Source organism: Barbus barbus (assembly GCF_936440315.1).
Source record: "Barbus barbus genome assembly, chromosome: 36".
Taxonomy (NCBI): domain Eukaryota; kingdom Metazoa; phylum Chordata; class Actinopteri; order Cypriniformes; family Cyprinidae; genus Barbus; species Barbus barbus.
Window position 1 is genome coordinate 4,281,557 of NC_136714.1, and position 17,922 is coordinate 4,299,478.

A 17,922-nucleotide genomic window follows, 5' to 3' on the forward strand; every position below is an offset into this window, starting at 1 on the left:
GGGAAATGTCTGAAGGACTCTTTCCCACACAATAAAAGTGGATGTGAACAGGTTGAATGGAATTTTACGTTCTCCAGTCAAGAAATAAAGTCATATGGATTTGGAACAATATGAGGGTGAGTAAAGATGACAATTCTTTCTGTGTGTGTGTGTAAAAGACTTTTTGAGCTCAATTAGAGCATTATAATGCTTGCAATATGCTTGCTATGCATTATCTCATGTGACCTATATATAATTTTGCATTTCTGCAGTATTACCAAATGTGATACCAGTGAGATTAGTATTATTATTATTATTATTATTATTATTATTTATCCAAACACTACAAGTCACATCCAAATCATGAATTTAAATTAATTTAAAAAAATAATAATTAAAATAATATATATATATATATAAGTTAAATGTTTATTTATTTTTACATACACTACCATTAAAAATAATATATATATATATATATATATATATATATATATATATACAGTATATAGCAAAAACAGTACTTATATTATATTTTATAATATAAAAATATATATAATATATAAAATATTATAATTTAAAAATAGCTGTTTTCTATATTAATGTAAGATGTAATTTATTTATATGTTGGCAAAGCTGCATTTTTAGCATCCTTAGTCTTCAGAGTGAACATGATCCTTCAGAAATTATTCTAATATGCTGATTTGGTTCTCAATAAAACGTATCTTGTTATTATCACTGTTGAAAACAGTTGTGCTGTTTAATACTTGATGAATAGAAAGTTCAAAAGAACAGCATTTAGAATTTGAAATTTTCTAACAATGTAGCGGTAAATGTCTTTGCTGTCACTTTTGGCATCATTGCTGAAAAAACGTATTAATATCATATTGATATTAAAGGGTTAGTTCACCCCAACATGAAAGTTCTGTCATTCATTACTCCTCCTCATGTCGTTCCAAACCTGTAAGACCTTCGTTCATCTTCGGAACACAAATTAATACTTTTTGAGATGAGGGTGAGTAATTGATTACAGAATTTTCATTTTGGGGTGAACAAACCCTTTAAATTACCATAAGTCACCATAAAAGGCTGATGTATAAATGCACTTTTTTTAGTAGACAGTTTGGATTAGTTTCTGCCTATTACTTCATTTGTCAGGCTTTACAGGGTTAAGGACTCTGACCAAACTAATGAATGTAGAAGACTTTATACACTGCTATGAATGCTTAATGATGGAGAGACGTGTGTCCTCATTGTCATGGTTACACTGGCACAGACACAGTGGGACCGGTAGGGGTGCGGAGTTTCCCGCTATGAGCCGTCTGCCTGATTCACAGAAAAGCCTTCCCTATGCGTGACTGATGTTATGGACAACAGGTCAGCATTTAGGAGCAATGGCCCAGTGGAGAGGAGGCCATATGGCATTGCTGGTTGGCAGAAAGAGAGTCTGATTCAATTTCACTCAAAAGACCTGTTCCTGTAGCTCAACTGGTAGAGCACGGCACTAGCCGTGGGTTATACTGTAGGTTCAGTTCCCAGGGATTGATACCTTGAATGCACTGTGAGCCGCTTTGGATAAAAATGATTAATGAATGGAAATTTTAGACCAGGCACTTACCCCTAACCTGATGAAGCAGGTGTAGCAGAGGTACGCTTAAAAATGAAAATTGTCATCATTTGCATCGTTTAATAAACCTGTATGAACTTTTTCTTCTGTTGAACACAAAAGAAGATATTTTGAAGAACCAAACAGATGTTGCTCCCCATTGACTTCCATAGTAGGGAAAGAAATATGGAAGTCAGTGGGGACCATCAACTGTTTGTACAGGATGGGAAGTTGGGAACAACTTTAAAGGTGAGTAAATGATGACACAAATTTTCATTTTGGGGTGAACTATCCCTTTAAAACGCACTGCAGTTTTTCAATCTGCTGATTTAAATGTTAAAGCTCTTTAAAGGGATAGTCTACATGTGAACAGGGTTGTGACCCCACATTGCGCGCGCTATCCATGGTTCTGAATTAGCAACCAGAACGTTATCTGCTCTTTGTGTACAATTGGGAAACATATACCGATAAATAAGAATTCTGTCTTCTTCATGCTGTTTTTAGTTGTTTTAAGTGTAAGAATCAGGCTAGTACTATTGACGTACAGTTGCTTGCAAACTCGGCAAGTGTGACTATTGTTTTGTCACAGTCTACATGAGACTGAATAACTAAAAATCTGCCCAATCAATTTGTGTGTCAGTGACGTCTGTGGTGGGACAGAACATATTGACAGCGGATATATCTGGGACATATGGTTGAGGGGTTATATGTAGGTTGGATAGGGGGAGGTCATCCTTTGTGTTTGTCCTTCATTCTCGAAATTGTCAGTCCCCATATGTAATAATGTGACCTTAATGAAACTTTTTTTTTTTCTGATGCTGCTGACTCAACTGCAGTTGACCTTTGCTGTGCACAATCAGTTTCAATGCTTATTATTTGCATTGATTAGTTTGCCACAAGAAAGAAATTTGTTGCAGGCATCAAAGTTCTAAAAGAAATATCAAATTCAGAGCAGAGATAATCTGTCATCTGCAATCTGAGAGAGATCCTGTCATACTTTACTCAACCTTAAGTTGTTCCAAACTTGTATGATTGTAAGATGCTCTTTCTTCTGCTGAACACAAAATAAGATACTGTAGTTTGAAGAATGTGCATCATGTACATCATGTACATATATATATATATATACATATATATATATATATATATATACACACACAGTGCCATGAAAGGTTTTTTGCCCCCTTCCTGTTGTTTGTTTTTTTGCATATTTGTCACACTTAAAAGATTCAGATCATCAAACGAATGTTAATATTACACAAAGATGATGCAAGTAAATACAAAATGCAGTTTTTAAATTATGATTTCATTTGGGGAAAAAAGCTGTCCAAACCTACCTGGCCCTATGTGAAAAATTAATTGTCCCCTCCTGTTAAATCACGAAAGAATTATGAATAACCACATTATTTTAGAAGTTAAATTTCACTAGCCACACCCAGGCCTTATTACTGCCAGACCTGTTAAATAGAACCTGTCTGACAAAGTGAAGCACGATTAAAGAGCAACGCATCATGCCGCGACCTAAAGAAATTCCAGAACAGATGAGAAACAAAATAGTAGACATGTATCAGTCTGGAAAGGGTTATAAAGCCATTTCTAAGGCTTTGGGACTCCAGCGAACCACGGTCAGAGCCATTATCCACAAAGAGAGAAAACTTGGAACAGTGGTGAACCTTCCCAGGAGTGGCCGGCCTACCAAAATTACTCCAAGAGCGCAATGACGACTCATCCAGGAGATCATAAAAGAACCCAAAATAACATCTAAAGAACTGCAGGCCTCACTTGCCTCAATTAAGGTCAGTGTTCATGATTCAACAATAAGAAAGAGACTGGGCAAAAACGGCATCCATGGGAGAGTTCCAAGGCAAAAGCCACTGCTGACCAAAAAGAACACAAAGGCTCGTCTCACATTTGCCAAAAAATATCTTGATTATCCCCAAGACTTTTGGGCAAATATTCTGTGGACTGATGCTACAAAAGTTGAACTTGGTTGAAGGTGTGTGTCCCAACACAGCATTTCATAAAAAGAACATCATACCAACAGTCAAATATGGTGGTGGTAGTGTGATGGTCTGGGGCTGCTTTGCAGCTTCAGGACCTGGACAACTTCTCCTAATTGATGGAACCATGAATTCTGCATTCTATCATTCTATCTGGCTGTCAGTTTGGGACCTCAAGCGCACTTGGGTTATGCAGCAGTACAATGATCTCAAACACACCAGCAAGTCCACCTCTGAATGGCTCAAGAAAAACAAACTTAAGGTTTTGGAGTGGCCAAGTCAAAGTCGGGACTTAAATCCGATTGAGATGCTGTGGCATGACCTTAAACAGTCCATTCATGCTAAAAAAAACCCTCCAATGTGGCTGAATTAAAACAATTCTGCAAAGAAGAGTGGGCAAAATACCTCCACAGCGACGTGAAAGACTCAAGACTCGTTATCGCAAATGCTTGATTGCAGTTGTTGTTGCAAACGGTGGCACAACCAGTTATTAGATTTAGGGGGCAATTATTTTTTCACGCAGGGCCAGGTAGATTTGGACAGCTTTATTCTCTTAATAAATTAAATAATTTTTTCAAAACTGCATTTTGTATTTACTTGGGTTATCTTTGTGTATTATTAAAATTAGTTTGATGATCTGAATCTTTTAAGTGTGACAAATATGCAAAACATAAATAAAAAACAGGAAGGGGGAAAAAACCTTTTCACGACATATATGAGAGAACATTTTAATATTTCTTTGAGTATAACTTTGTTTAATTGGCATAAAAAGAGTGATCTTTAAAGCCATGCTCATTCTTTTTAGTTATATTTATGCTCTGCGTACATTTATGTATCATATACACTCATCATCATTTGTACATCCATTTCTAATCTCTTGCTTCAAAGTTCTCGCCTTCAGTTCTTGCTCCTTTTCTCATCTTCACAGTCTCTATTTTAGTCTCCCATATTGCTTTAGCAGTATTCATGATCCCATGTCCTGTCTATGCATCCAAGGTATCTTGTAGTTTTACAGCTGTGACTTTCTGAATATCTTTTGACACAATCCAGTTTACTAAAAAAATTTATTTATCACACTATCCACACACACTTCCATTCTATCCACTGTCTTACAAAAAAAAAACAAGGTATGAGTATTTATTACTGTGCACTGCATAAAGCATCATATCATTAACATATAGTGACCCAGATATCGAGATAATATTGTATCATGGGGTCCCAGCTGATTTCCACCCCTACTTAACACTGTCAAATTTTGTTTGCCAGTCATTTCTCATTTTCCATCTTACACACGCACACACATTATGAGGGTGTAGGAAGCGGGAGGCGGGAGGTTGGAGGAGGGTCAGATCAATACTGTTCCTGCTTTAATTAACACTCCTCCATTCAGGACACACACTAAACCAGCAGCAGTCTGCCAGCTCTATCATGAAGCTGTGTCTGCATGTGGTGGGGGAGGATGTCTGGCATCAGCACCTCGCTTATCAGTTCATAAAATGTGAGTGTATATCTGTCTGGTTAATCGTTCTTCTTCATAATTGCATAAATAGTGAAACTCTTTCACATTTCAAGGGATTTTGTTCACCCAAAAATGTACATTCTCTCATGTTTTTCCCATGTTTTAAAAAAAGGAAGAGCTGCTCCACAGTCCACATCTATGAGAGTTCACTTTCTTGATCATTTCACCGTTTCATTTCACCGTTTCACCGTTTCATTTCATTTCATTTATATATTTTTTTTCTGCTTTCATAATGTGTTCTTTCAGCTAGTAGGAAGAAAACATCTAAAATACACATTTAAGCATTTATTTTACACTTATATGTTATTTACAGTATATATTAAATATATTGTGCTTTATTAACTGTCTGTAGGTTTAATTACAAATACATATTTTATAGGCCATTTTCTCAAAATATATATGCTCTTTTTTTTTTTTTGCACTGAGTACTGAGATCTCCACTTCTGTCACACTTTAATAAAAACTGCTTTATTACAGCTTTATTCCTATTTATATTCTAAAGGTTCTTACAGAGGAGCTTGACAAAAATAAACAGGAATTTTGAACCTGCATATCCATTTTTCAGATTTCTGTTTCGGAAAGATGTATGCAAATTTATTTAATTAGATGATGCCTTATTTGCATATCAACTTAGCATTTTAGAAAAGTTGTAATATAAAACGATTGTCTTAATGTACTGTGATTAATTAATAGGGGAATGTATGATGATATCTATTCATTAAAAATGCCATTTTCACCCTTTTCTTTTCATGCCTTAAATTGTTAAAGTTTTATGAATTCATTTCATTATAATTTTTGATGATAAATTTGTATTAAATAATAAGAAACAGAATCTCGAAAAAATAAAACAGAATTTTGGAAAAAAAAATAAGACTGATTTCATAGGGCTCTAAATTAAAAAGGTAGAGTTTACTTCTAACAAACATGGAATATTGTACATTTCCTTCCATTTTTGACCATATTGCCCAACCCTACCATCTCATTCATGTTCATTCTTGTTCTTTTATGTTTCACAGAGAAAAAAAAACATGGATTTGATACAACATAAGAAATGCACTGGTGTATGTGTCTGTCTGCCACTTCTATCTCACCATATGCTCTAAGGAGGTCTGCTGCTGACACTATTGAGCTGACCTCTATAGCACCCATTACCAGAACTCCAGTGATATTCGCTGGGATTGAGCTCGGTTGTCACTGCAGTTCATGCCTTAAAACCCAGCAGCCTCCCAGCTGCCAGGCAGGTGCTCAAACTCACGAAAAACAATATTCATTCAATTTTACCAGAATATACCCAGGTTCATTAATCAAACAGTATAACAGGTTTAGAAATTGCATAATGCATGTTGATAAAATAAACTGTGGCCCTTGAAAGACTGATATCATAATCCAATTTTTAGGCCCCATTTACGTTTTAGTCCGTTTACACTGAAACCCAATCCCGGAGTTTTCAAACTAAAACGGGTCTGCAGTATTTTCAAAAGTCTCTGTTTTTGACCTTGAAAATGCCGGAGTAGTGTAAACAACAGGCATAACCGTAGCAAAAGTATTGATATTTTAAAGCGAAAACGCACTAGTGTCTGTTTAAACCCTGCTTTTTTCTCACACTACACTACAAACTCACATTCAGATCATCCTCGTCTCAATCCAACACATTTTCACTCCCAACTCGTCACATATTGACGCTTGGTCAGGACCCTTTGGCGTTAATTTTTTACGCACAAGGTACCCCTTTACCCCATTTTTCGACATGCAGGGTCCTCCATTGCTTTAAATAAGAAACCCTTGGCGTCAGTATGCTGACACGAAAGGCAAAGGGAATTTTATCATCATGATTAAATTATATATTGTGTAATAATATTGCCATTATTGCATATATGTTGGAGTGTGAATTTTCAATGTAAACAGTCACAACAGTTTTATTTATATTACACTATTTACACATTTATGAGCACGTAACCCAACCCCTGCCCCTAAACCTACCATTTGTCAATGAAACACAAGATATAACAGGCAGATAAAACTAGTCATAATTTACTCAAAAAGTGTTAATATTCGAAGTGTTCTGAGGCAAAACGACTGATTTGTGAGAGGAATAGACGTGATTAAACTCTGCCGTAAAGCTCATTCTGTGTGTTGCAGCCAGAAGAAGCCTTACATCAGCTTTGGTTGTGAAATGTCATTGGCTCTTGTGTGTCTCATGACCAATTGTGTCATGCTACGGAAGTATCTTTTTGAATGAGATGTGAACACGTTAACGGAGCAGGAACATGTTCAGCGATTAAAACCTTATGTTTTACTCTTATGTTCGCATAAAGATATCATATGTCTTCAGAAGATTTGAAATGCAACACGACTCTAGTTTTTACAAATGCATGCAAACCATTAAATTAAGACAAACAACTGAAAACAATGGAGGACCCTGCATGTCGAAAAGTGACGCAAAAAGGACGCCCTGTGTGTCAAAACATTACACTAAAGGGGTACCAAAAAGTGATGCCAAAGGGTCCTGACCATGCGTCAATATTTGACGAGTTGGGAGTGCGAACGTGTTGTTCAATCAACAACAGATGGATAGAACCAATCCATGCCCGCCCTAGATACAGTATCTTCTTTTACGATAATAATGAACGATGAACAATGAACATGCTGTTAGTTGGTATTTATGCAAAATTATTATGTATTACCATATTTTCTGCATTGGATTTTGCTCATTTTGAGTTAGAATTTTTGTTCTCACAGACTTACTCTGAATCTCCTTTTCCTCAAAAATATCCATTATAAAAATTATTGCTGTAAATATCAGCACAATATTTTCATTGAAGCACTTTGAAATATCAAAAAATTCAAAATGAGCAAATTTACTTTGGAACTATGGATACAGTTTCAGAACTGTTGTAATCAACAACAGAAGTCGTAATTTGAGTCTAAATTCCATTTAACCTGGAATATTCCTTAAATTGTCCCTATTATGGGTAATGAAAGGTTCATATTTAGGTTTTAGGAGTCCCCAACAACAGGTTGACATGCATGCAAGGTCAAAAAAAACACTTTCATTGTCTTATAATTTACATTTATTTGCTCAACGACTCCCAAACGATTCGTTTAACGATTCATTTTTCCAAACCTCTCCTTTGCATGATGCTAATCTGCGGTGATTGGTCTGACTGGTCTCATTTTCATTTCATCTTACCTGTAATGCCTGATAAAGCAGCTTTTGAAAGTGCAACGCTGCTTTGTGTACAGCGTTACCAGGGAAACAGCTATTTTTACTGCTCCAAAAGTGGCACCTAGTGACAAAGAATGAATTTGCATTTTCATTCAGACCAACAAGAAAAGACCAACTAGTGGGCGGGCAATATGCTAATGTTTCATGTTGATGTCAATATGAAACGGCTTGGGATCCGTTTTAAAAACGTCTCGTTTCAACGATTCAGAGTCGACTCTTTCTTTAGAGAGACAATCACTTTATACACGGTGCATTTTCAGATTTAAAACTTTGCAGGATGTTTTCATTCACTTATTACACGGCTCTCTGGAATGCTTGATTCTGATTGGTCAGTTGAGACATTTGCAGGTTCGTTCTTTTCAAATAATAACCGCTGCAAAGTAATAACGCATAGCCGGTACTACTTGTATGTTTAAAATCCCTCCGCGCCAACAAAGATTGCCGTTTGGCGCCATCTTGTGACAAACAGAATGTTAGTCACGTGGTACTATATCGTTTCGCGGAAGGATAAAAATGTTAATTTAAAACAAATATGCCAATAAAATGTTTCAAATTCATATTCATGTCCAGTTTTTTTTCCTTATGTGGCAAGTAGCAGGCAGCCTGTAGTGTGATACAAGAACGATTCGCGTCGGGTCCTGATCACACTGTCGGGGGCTCGGGGCTTATTTCGCGATAACTACCGGCTGCCTGAGGCATCTTGAGGAAAACACAGAACTTAAATACACAGACCAAACCAGCCAATGAAATAAATTACAGGTGCAGACACTAATCAAACAATTAAACAACATAGCAACAGATTAAGAAAAACGGAAGACACAAGAAACTGTTTGAAAACTGAGTTTCAGAACCGAACCATAATAGAAAACGTCACCCAAACTCAAACTCATGATACCAGTTACAACCATGAAATACCATTTTTTTAAACATCCATCCAACTTTACATACTTGCATTACAATCAAAATACAGTGCAGGCTCCTATAGCAAATCTCGCCTGTGTGATCTTTTATATCATCGCAAAATGTAAAATAAATTAATACATAACACAGTCTATAAGGATAAGTACCTGCTTTGAGTATTGTGAAAAGTGCTATACAAATCCTGACTAGTTCTGACTTCACATTTAAAGGGATAGTTCACCCAAAAATGAAGATTCATTACTCCTCCTCATGTTGTTCCAAACCTGTAAGACCTTCGTTCATCTTTGGAACACAAATTAAGATATTTTTGATGAATTCTGAGAGTTCTCTGACCCTCCATAGACAGCAAGGGTACTACCATGATCAAGGTCCAGATACGTAGCAAGGATAGCGTAAAATAATCCATGTGACATCAGTAGTTCAACTGTAATTTTTCGAAACTACAAGAATACTTTTTGTGAAAACAAAAATTTACATTTACATTTAGTTACACGCCTACGGGATTTTAGTGACCACAGAGAGTCAGGGCCTCGGTTTAACGTCTCATCCGAAAGCTTTTTACAGTTTTACAATTGTTGAATAAAGTCATTATTTTTGTTTTCTTTGCGCACAAAAAGTATTCTTACAGTTTCGAAAAATTATGGTTGAACCACTGATGTCACATGGATTATTTTACGGTTGTCCTTGTTACGTTTCTGGACCTTGATTGTGTAAGGATCCTTACTGTCTATGAGGGTCAGAGAGCTCTCAGAGTTCATCAAAAATATCATCATTTGTGTTCCGAATATTAACGAGTTTGAAACGACATGAGTAATTAGTGACTAGTTTTGGGTGAACTATCCCTTTAAAATTCCAAGAAGCTATTTACTATAATCCCACAGTTCAAAATGTCTGAATGTGTAGTTAAAAGATAAAAAGGAGATCACGTCTTCTGTCAGCTACCCAAGTACTATTTTTATCTAATCTCTTCACCACCACACTGCTTTTTTATAAGCAGGAGCTTCGTCATCATCATCATCATAATTATTATACAAGTGATGCAGATGGGCATAATTCAACAAGTGCTGAAACACCATCACACATAACATCATCGTCTGCGCACAGGCTGGAGTGATGCTGACGCAGGTGGACAGAGAGGGAGGAGTCTCTGTTGCAGCGCCAGTCTCACACTTCAACCGATGCGCCGCGTCCACGGCAGCCTGCGCCAGCACTTCAGCGACGGAGAGGAAAGCGTCACATCTCAAACTTGTCAGACTTTGCATGACAGCCGATTTCAATGCATTGATTTGGACGCGGATAGTTGTCATTTTGGATGACGCTTGTGCAACTTTACACTAAATCACGGTTTGCTGCAGACAGCCCCGCCTTGTGACACCTTCCGAACCGGCTTTCTCGCTCATCGCACTGTTGTTCATTTATTGACGGATTTCAGGGCGACTGCTGTGTAATATATGATGGTGCGTCCGTGTCTTGCGCGCCGGGCTCTGGGCTGAACGCATGCATGCGCGCGGAACATGGATAGATAGCGCGTTTCTCTCTCTGCGTTTCTCAGTGTAATCAGCGCCTTTCTCAATGGATGAGGAAATAGACACCCGCAAGATCAACAACAGCTTCCTTCGAGACCACAACTATGCAACTGAAGGTATATCTCATCACATGATCGCTTCTCTCAGGTGCACATAGAGTCAGGCATCCTAAAGGAATTATTTGGAAACAGTCCTAAAGGTTACAGGGTTGGCTTTAGTAAGTCAGCCTGGGTAAACCGAACAAGTAGGAATTGCAGTTTATCCAGCAGATGCTCGTTTTAGCTCCTTTCCAAATGAGCAATCATGTATGCATCCTTGATAAAAAATAAAATGTGTACAGAAGTTCTATTAGAATTTGTATTATAATGTGGAACCAATTATAATGTAAATTTGTTTAGTTTTTTCTGATTCTAGTATATGCCAAATCTTCTAGAACACATTTGGGCTCTAAGGGTCTAAAATACATTATAAAATCCTTTAGGAGTTACAGTATATGAAGTAGGATTTATTTTATCCCATTAGGATCGGTGCCAAATTATGATGGAAATCCCTTTAGAAATCCTGTGCAGGTGCTTATTTCTCATAAGCGTGTCAGTCATGCTGGCATCTTCCATGTGTAACACAAATATAGCAATGCAGAATACTGATTGTAGGGTTTTATTTGAGCTAAAAATAGATGAGCAGTCAGACTAACACTTTAAGAAGATCTTCTGCTGGTGGTTTAGTCCGCCAAGATCAATCAGAATAAGAGCTGACAGTTTACTTTAGTGAAATATTTGAATGTGGTGGTCTAATATAATGTAGTAGGATACATTAAAATCATCAGAAAATCAACCAACTATTCAACTTATATCATAACTTGGAACCAATCTCAATTAGAACTTTATTTTAATATTAGGACATTTTAGAAAAAACTCAATCTTGCAGTTCATGCAGGATCCCTTTAGGATAGTTCTAATCCTAAAGGATCCTGTACACATTTCTTTTGGAGAACTAGCCATTAACAAATAATCTGTTGTTTCTTTCACTTGTCTTCCAAGGCAATGCAAACTCTAGATTATATTGACAGTATAAAGGCATTCTTCTTCTCTGACAATAGACAGCTGAGGAGTTTCACTGAGCCAGACCCTCCTCTCATGCACAGACAAGAAGCCTTCAACAGGACTGGTGCGATGCATCAGTGAATGGGGGGTTGGTTGGTTGGAGACAGAGACGGAGAGAGAAAGGGAGGGAGGGATCGTGAGAGAAGGGAATAAATCAGAGATTAAAGCCAGAGAACACATAGACAGATGTGATGTCATTCCAGCTGGATTTCTGGCCTTTTCAGGCCTTTTCCAGTCTCCAACCTATGCTCAAATCCAGTCTTTAAGAGTATTTATTCTTTAAAGCCAACATGGAATCAAAATGGACCCTATTTGGTGTCTTAATTTACATTCCTGATCTCACTGTGTGCAATTCAATAACCTTTTTATTTAGTTTATAGCTGAGACCAGCATGTTGTGGGAGTTTAAGAGAGATACATTTTGTGTTTTGGAGCAAAATGAGTAATGTTTGCGCAAGCTTGTTTTAAGACTCTTATTTAATATCCTGACTGCTGTCACAGAATTGGTAACTACTAGCTATTTTTTGTGCATGAACTTTTGGGGTAATGTGCTACATTTGTTGACATCAGAGCTACATGGTTTGGGAATTTTCTTCAGGTTTTGTTGCATTGAAAGCATTGATTGCATCTGTGTACTTCACCCACTGACCTGAGATGAGCTCCTGTTGTCTGGAGAATAGAATCTACTACATACCACTTCTCTTCTTCCCTTGTTAATTCTCTGTGAATTATGCAAGCGCTCCCCTCTCATCCATCACTTACGGCCGCTGTAGAATATGCTGTCAGTGTATCTGATGGCCAAACTTACCCTTACATTAAAAGAGAGACAAATTGTTAAATCATCGAATATTTATAGCATCCTGTCCACAAATAAAGATATCTTCATCAATACAAACTTCTAAAAGCATTCGGAACCTGGAACCCTGTGTATAAAACTCCAGCACTACAGTGCACTACAAATACAGTAGAGATGAAAATTCTGGATTTGTTATTCCAAACCCAAATTACTTTGCTGGTTGCTCTTCTCCATTCGTTTTCCATTCTATTTATTTTTAAACTTGAAAAATGAAGCAAAAGCATCATAACAATATCAATTATCATTAAAATAGTCATAATTCACACAACTTGTGCACTGTATTCCAATTAAACAATTGCTTTGTGTGAGTTACAGATTGAATTTACGTCAAACCTCCGATGACCTTTCGCTGCAGGGAGCTGTTATCCACTATAACTAGATCATTGAGCGAAGTGAGTTGAGTTCAATTTGTGAACTAATCATTCAGACTTTTTTGGTGAACTCGGATCAACCGATTAATTGGAGAGATGTGATTTATTTGCAAATTAGACATTTCTACTTTGATTCTAAACTCTTGTGAATGCATCAAGGGAAGCTATGATGGATGTCAACAATTAAGGCTGTGCAATTAATCCAAAAATATAGATGATGATCATAACTACTGTGATTAACTAGCAAAAGGTGCCGCTTACAGCATTCCATTTAGATCTACTCCTGTTATGTCAAAGAATGTAGCTTGCAACTTATCTACAAAAAATAGATATTTTAATGCAAAATCAATTTTCATGATTACAATATTTAGGGGAATAATCAACCATTATGATTGAAGTAATGCAGGACTGTATTAACTGAAGTTGTGTTTTGTTCTTCACACATAGTTATGGATTCAGAAGACTAGAATATGTAATTTTTGATACCTTAATGGTACTTTTACACAATTTTTGAAGCTTAAACGCTGCGGTCTACATTTATTGCATTAAAAAGGCATCCATTTAAGTGTTTTAAAATTTCTCCTTTTGTGTTTAATGGAAAGAAGACAAAGTTTATACAGCGTTTAAATTACATGATGTTATTACACGATTTTCTGAGAGAACATTTTTTGTCCCACTCTGTTGTGCTATGGACATGAATGATGTGGCTTGTTGAGCAGAGGTGTGCTCTCACCTTTATAGAAAGTCAATACAGTAATCATAGACACTTAGGGTTGGCTTTTGACATGGCTCACAAAGTAAAACCTTGCTTCTATTGTACATATAAACACCCTACACTCTTAAAAATAAAGGTGCTTCACGATGTTGTTGATTGTCTTGAGCAATGTTAGAACTTCAGCAAGAAGACTTCGAAGCACTCTTACCTAGAAGTATAATAGCATTTAAAACTGCTATGGAATACTTTCAGAAGCCTCCGAATATTTCCTCTTTTGAGTATAGAGCAAGATCTTCTGCAGAAAACCGACGAACAGTCATTACCAGACATAGCTGTGCTTAGAGCGTGAGCAGTTAACCACCATCATACTGATGCCTCTGTGGTTTTGACAATCAAATAAATAAATGATGACCTATGCATTTTTAAAGCAGCTTTAATGCACCCATGTTTATCCCTGCTACGCTCTGGTCCACAAGGTTCTGTCAGCATCTTTGTGCTGGGTAGACAACAACAGAGCAAATACACCCCACAGAATAAAAGCCTTTACAATAAAAGCAAAGGTGAAACTTATACACTGGATGAAAGGTTGACAAGCGTGCCATTCAAGACCTTTTGACCTCAGTCACATAGAGAAATCAAATGTAATGTTATCTAAATCATAGCTGTGCAGACAAAACAACCTAGTGAGTGTTTCGTCTGCAGTAAAATACCCCAGCAGGCCAGCACCAATCAAAGACATTCCCTTAGGTCAGACATTTTGTTAAAGAAGTTGACTAAAGATTACAGAATATAGTATAGTACCATGAGGTGATCAGCAGTGAATGCAGGTCTGAGTAAACCTCCAGGAAGATCAGCGATCTGCAGATTTAGGCCTGGACAGGTACACTCAGGGGTTGTCTGAGAATGCAGGGTCACTTGCTGAACGATCCTCTTCTAATCTGATCTCAGAGTCTTATCTGGCTCATCTCTTTCCCTCCAGATGCTTCCTGTGAATTTTCTGGAAAGCAGAGAACAGGGATTTTGTCTAGGGCAGTAGGAAGACTGAGAAAATCATGGTGTGTGTATTGCTAAGCTTATTAAGTTATTCTAAAGTTTAAATGTGCTTTCTTTGTTTGTGGTCAGTTATATTCTTCTTTTTATATATTTTTTTATTTTAGATATAATTTATTATATAATTTATTATATATGGGGGTGGTGATGGCGCAGTGGATAAGACACATGCCTTTGGTGTGAGAGACCCGGGTTCGAATCCACTGTGAGACACCAATGTGTCCCTGAGCAAGACACTTAACCCCTAGTTGCTCCAGAGGCGTGCGACCTCTGACATATATAGCAATTGTAAGTCGCTTTGGATAAAAGCGTCAGCTAAATGAATAAATAAATAAATAAATATACAATTTAGATATAGTTGTGTGTGTGTGTGTGTGTGCCAGTGCTGATTAGGAGGAGGGATAAAGAAAATTCCCTGATTTTACTGATGACTGTTTGGTTCTTCAAAGCGCAGTCAGGAAATTTTCTTTAAGCCCTCCTCCTCCCCAGCACCACCTGTCTATAATTGTCTATAATCACTTGTATATACTTATTTTTCATTTAACTAAAAGACATTACAGGGCACATTACTTCTTGTTTGCTGCTGTAGAGTCTGAAACAGACAATCAAACATTAAATAAAGACTCCAGCATGCCCCCCCCCCCCCCCCCCGCCCAGTCCTTTAGCAGAGGCCTAAAATAAGGCTGCTTCCTTTAGGATAGCTTGTGAGTTCAAAGGGAAAAGAGAGATACTGAAAAACAGAGGGGGTGTTTCCTACAGAGGATAAATAAAGTAGACTGAGATGTGTTATTAACACACGGCTGGCCTAGAAACCATGCTTTGCACTAACCTGTCTCATGAAGGAATAACTGTAAACTAGAGCAATTCTGGAAAGTTACCAACATGGTTGCCAGAATGTTGCTTATGTGGTTGCTGAGGCATTCTGAGTGGCTTTTAGCATGTTACTGTGTGGCTGCTATGGGTGTTCTGGGTGGGTGCTCTGTGATATTCTGGCCTATAGGTATGTCTCAGGTTTTACTCCTTTATATTGTCCACCAAGCAAATTTTCTCTCTCTGTGTGTGTGTGTATTTACACACAGACTTAGTGTCATTTACAAGAAGCCATAGGCATGCACTATTGCGATTGTGTGTATCAAGGTGTGTGTACTCATCTCACAAGACACCATCATCATTCAAGTAACAGTTTATTTGCAAGTTCCGTCTGTTTATCAAGTGATACCACTGACTTTAGATTTACTTTACCTCTGATTTCATCCCTTAATTCCATTGGCTCATACATCTGTTCATTCTGGCATCTTGGTAAGGTTCTTGCCATTAGTCTGAGGGCATTACGCACCCCAGGAAATCACTTAATTCCTCAGGCGAAGCTTCAGTCTGGCTCAAATGCAGCTGTTGACATTTCAGTTCTTTGATGTATTAAAATATTGCTTCATATCCTTTATATAAAGACACACATCTGTTTTTGCTGCTAATTTCACCTGGAATCATTTAAACTAATTCCCAGAATGCATCTTAAAAAACACTACCATTCAAAAATCTTCAAAAATATATATTTTTTCTTTTTTTTTTTAAAGAAAGAAAGAAAGAAAGAAATTAATACTTTTTATTTAGCAAGCACACCTTAAATTGATCAAAACTGAAATAAAAACAATATTACAGAAGATTTCTATTTTAATTAAATGCTGTTCTTTTGAAATTTCTATTCATCTAAGAACCCTGGAAAAAACACTTATAATAAGAAATGTTTCTTGAACAGCAAATTAGCATATTACAATGATTTCTGTAGGATCATGTGAAACTGAAGACTGGAGTAATGATGCTGAAAATTCAGCTTTGCATCACAGGAATACATTACATTTTAAAATGAAATATAAAACAGTTATTTTCAATGGTAATAATATTTTAAATATTACTGTTTTACTGCATTTTTGTTTAAACAAACGCAGCCTTGGTGAGCATAAGATACTTATTTAAAAAATGCTAAAACAAATCTTACCAGCCTTACCAAACTTTTGAATGGTAGCATACACTTGCTGAAAATGTCTTCTGAAGACTCTCAAACCTTTAGAAATGCATTTTAATAAATGTTAATAGCTTTAAAGTTAATAAGTTTGTTGTCTGAGCCTGAAATCTGATTGGCTTATATTTTGTGTTGTGTATAAGAATATATGTGACCCTGGACCACAAAACCAGTCATAAGGGTCAATTTTTCAAAATTGAGATTTATACATCATCTGAAAGCTGAATAAATAAGATTTCAATTTGTGTATGGTTTGTTATGATAGGACAACATTGGGCCGAGATACAACTATTTGAAAATCTGGAATCTGAGGATGCAAAAAAAATCTAAATATTGAGAAAATCGCCTTTAAAGTTGTCCAAATGAAGTTCTTAGCGATGCATATTACTAACCAAAAATTACGTTTTGATATATTTACAGCAGGAAATTTACAAAATATCTTCATGGAACATGATCTTTACTTAATGTCCTAATGATTTTTGGCATAAAAGAAAAATCATACAATTTTGTACTGTTGCTACAAACATACCCGTGCTACTTATGACTGGTTTTGTTGTCCAGGGTCATATATTACTAATGATAAGAACATTAATCCAGTAACACATTACCAAAATCATGGTCGCCATATAAGACCTTTAGACATTGTTTTGAATGTTGCATGCATTTGTTCAAACAGGAATGATACAGTAATCCATAAAATGGTAGTTGTAACCAAGTCCCTGTTCTGCTCCCTGCAGTCCCTCTTGATATTACACTGTTGTTTGATGGAGTGGACCAGGAAAAAAATAGTTGGGGGCTAGTTTCTCTGGACACAGAGTGTTCATTACTTTACAGGCACAGTGTAGCGACGTGCCCTTCGGACCTCCTGAACCTGTGTTAGTGTAACGGCGGTGTCGCTCTGCCAGCGAGTTCGGGAAGGGGGATGGGGTCTAGCCAGGGATCCTTTTGACTCTATTGTGACCCTCTTGTGTTGGCTCATTAAAATCAGATTGCTGATGCTTCCCGTTTTGGCGCCTCTCTCTCGCTCTTTA

General features: G+C 36.9%; 1 protein-coding gene across 2 annotated transcripts in view; it reads left to right on the plus strand.

Moving 5' to 3' along the window:
- LOC306856159 (serine/threonine-protein phosphatase 2A 55 kDa regulatory subunit B beta isoform-like) overlaps positions 1-17,922 on the plus strand; it is a 75,333-nt gene that overhangs the window by 23,690 nt on the left and 33,721 nt on the right. The window contains exon 1 of one of the 2 annotated variants that reach the window (XM_079395211.1): positions 10,386-10,893. The exons of the other annotated variant lie outside the window; for it this stretch is intronic. Coding sequence (XP_079251337.1) covers positions 10,824-10,893 — 70 coding nt within the window. The 5' untranslated portion in view covers positions 10,386-10,823. Of the gene's footprint in view, positions 1-10,385; positions 10,894-17,922 lie in introns of those variants that run through there. 2 annotated transcript variants of the gene reach the window in all.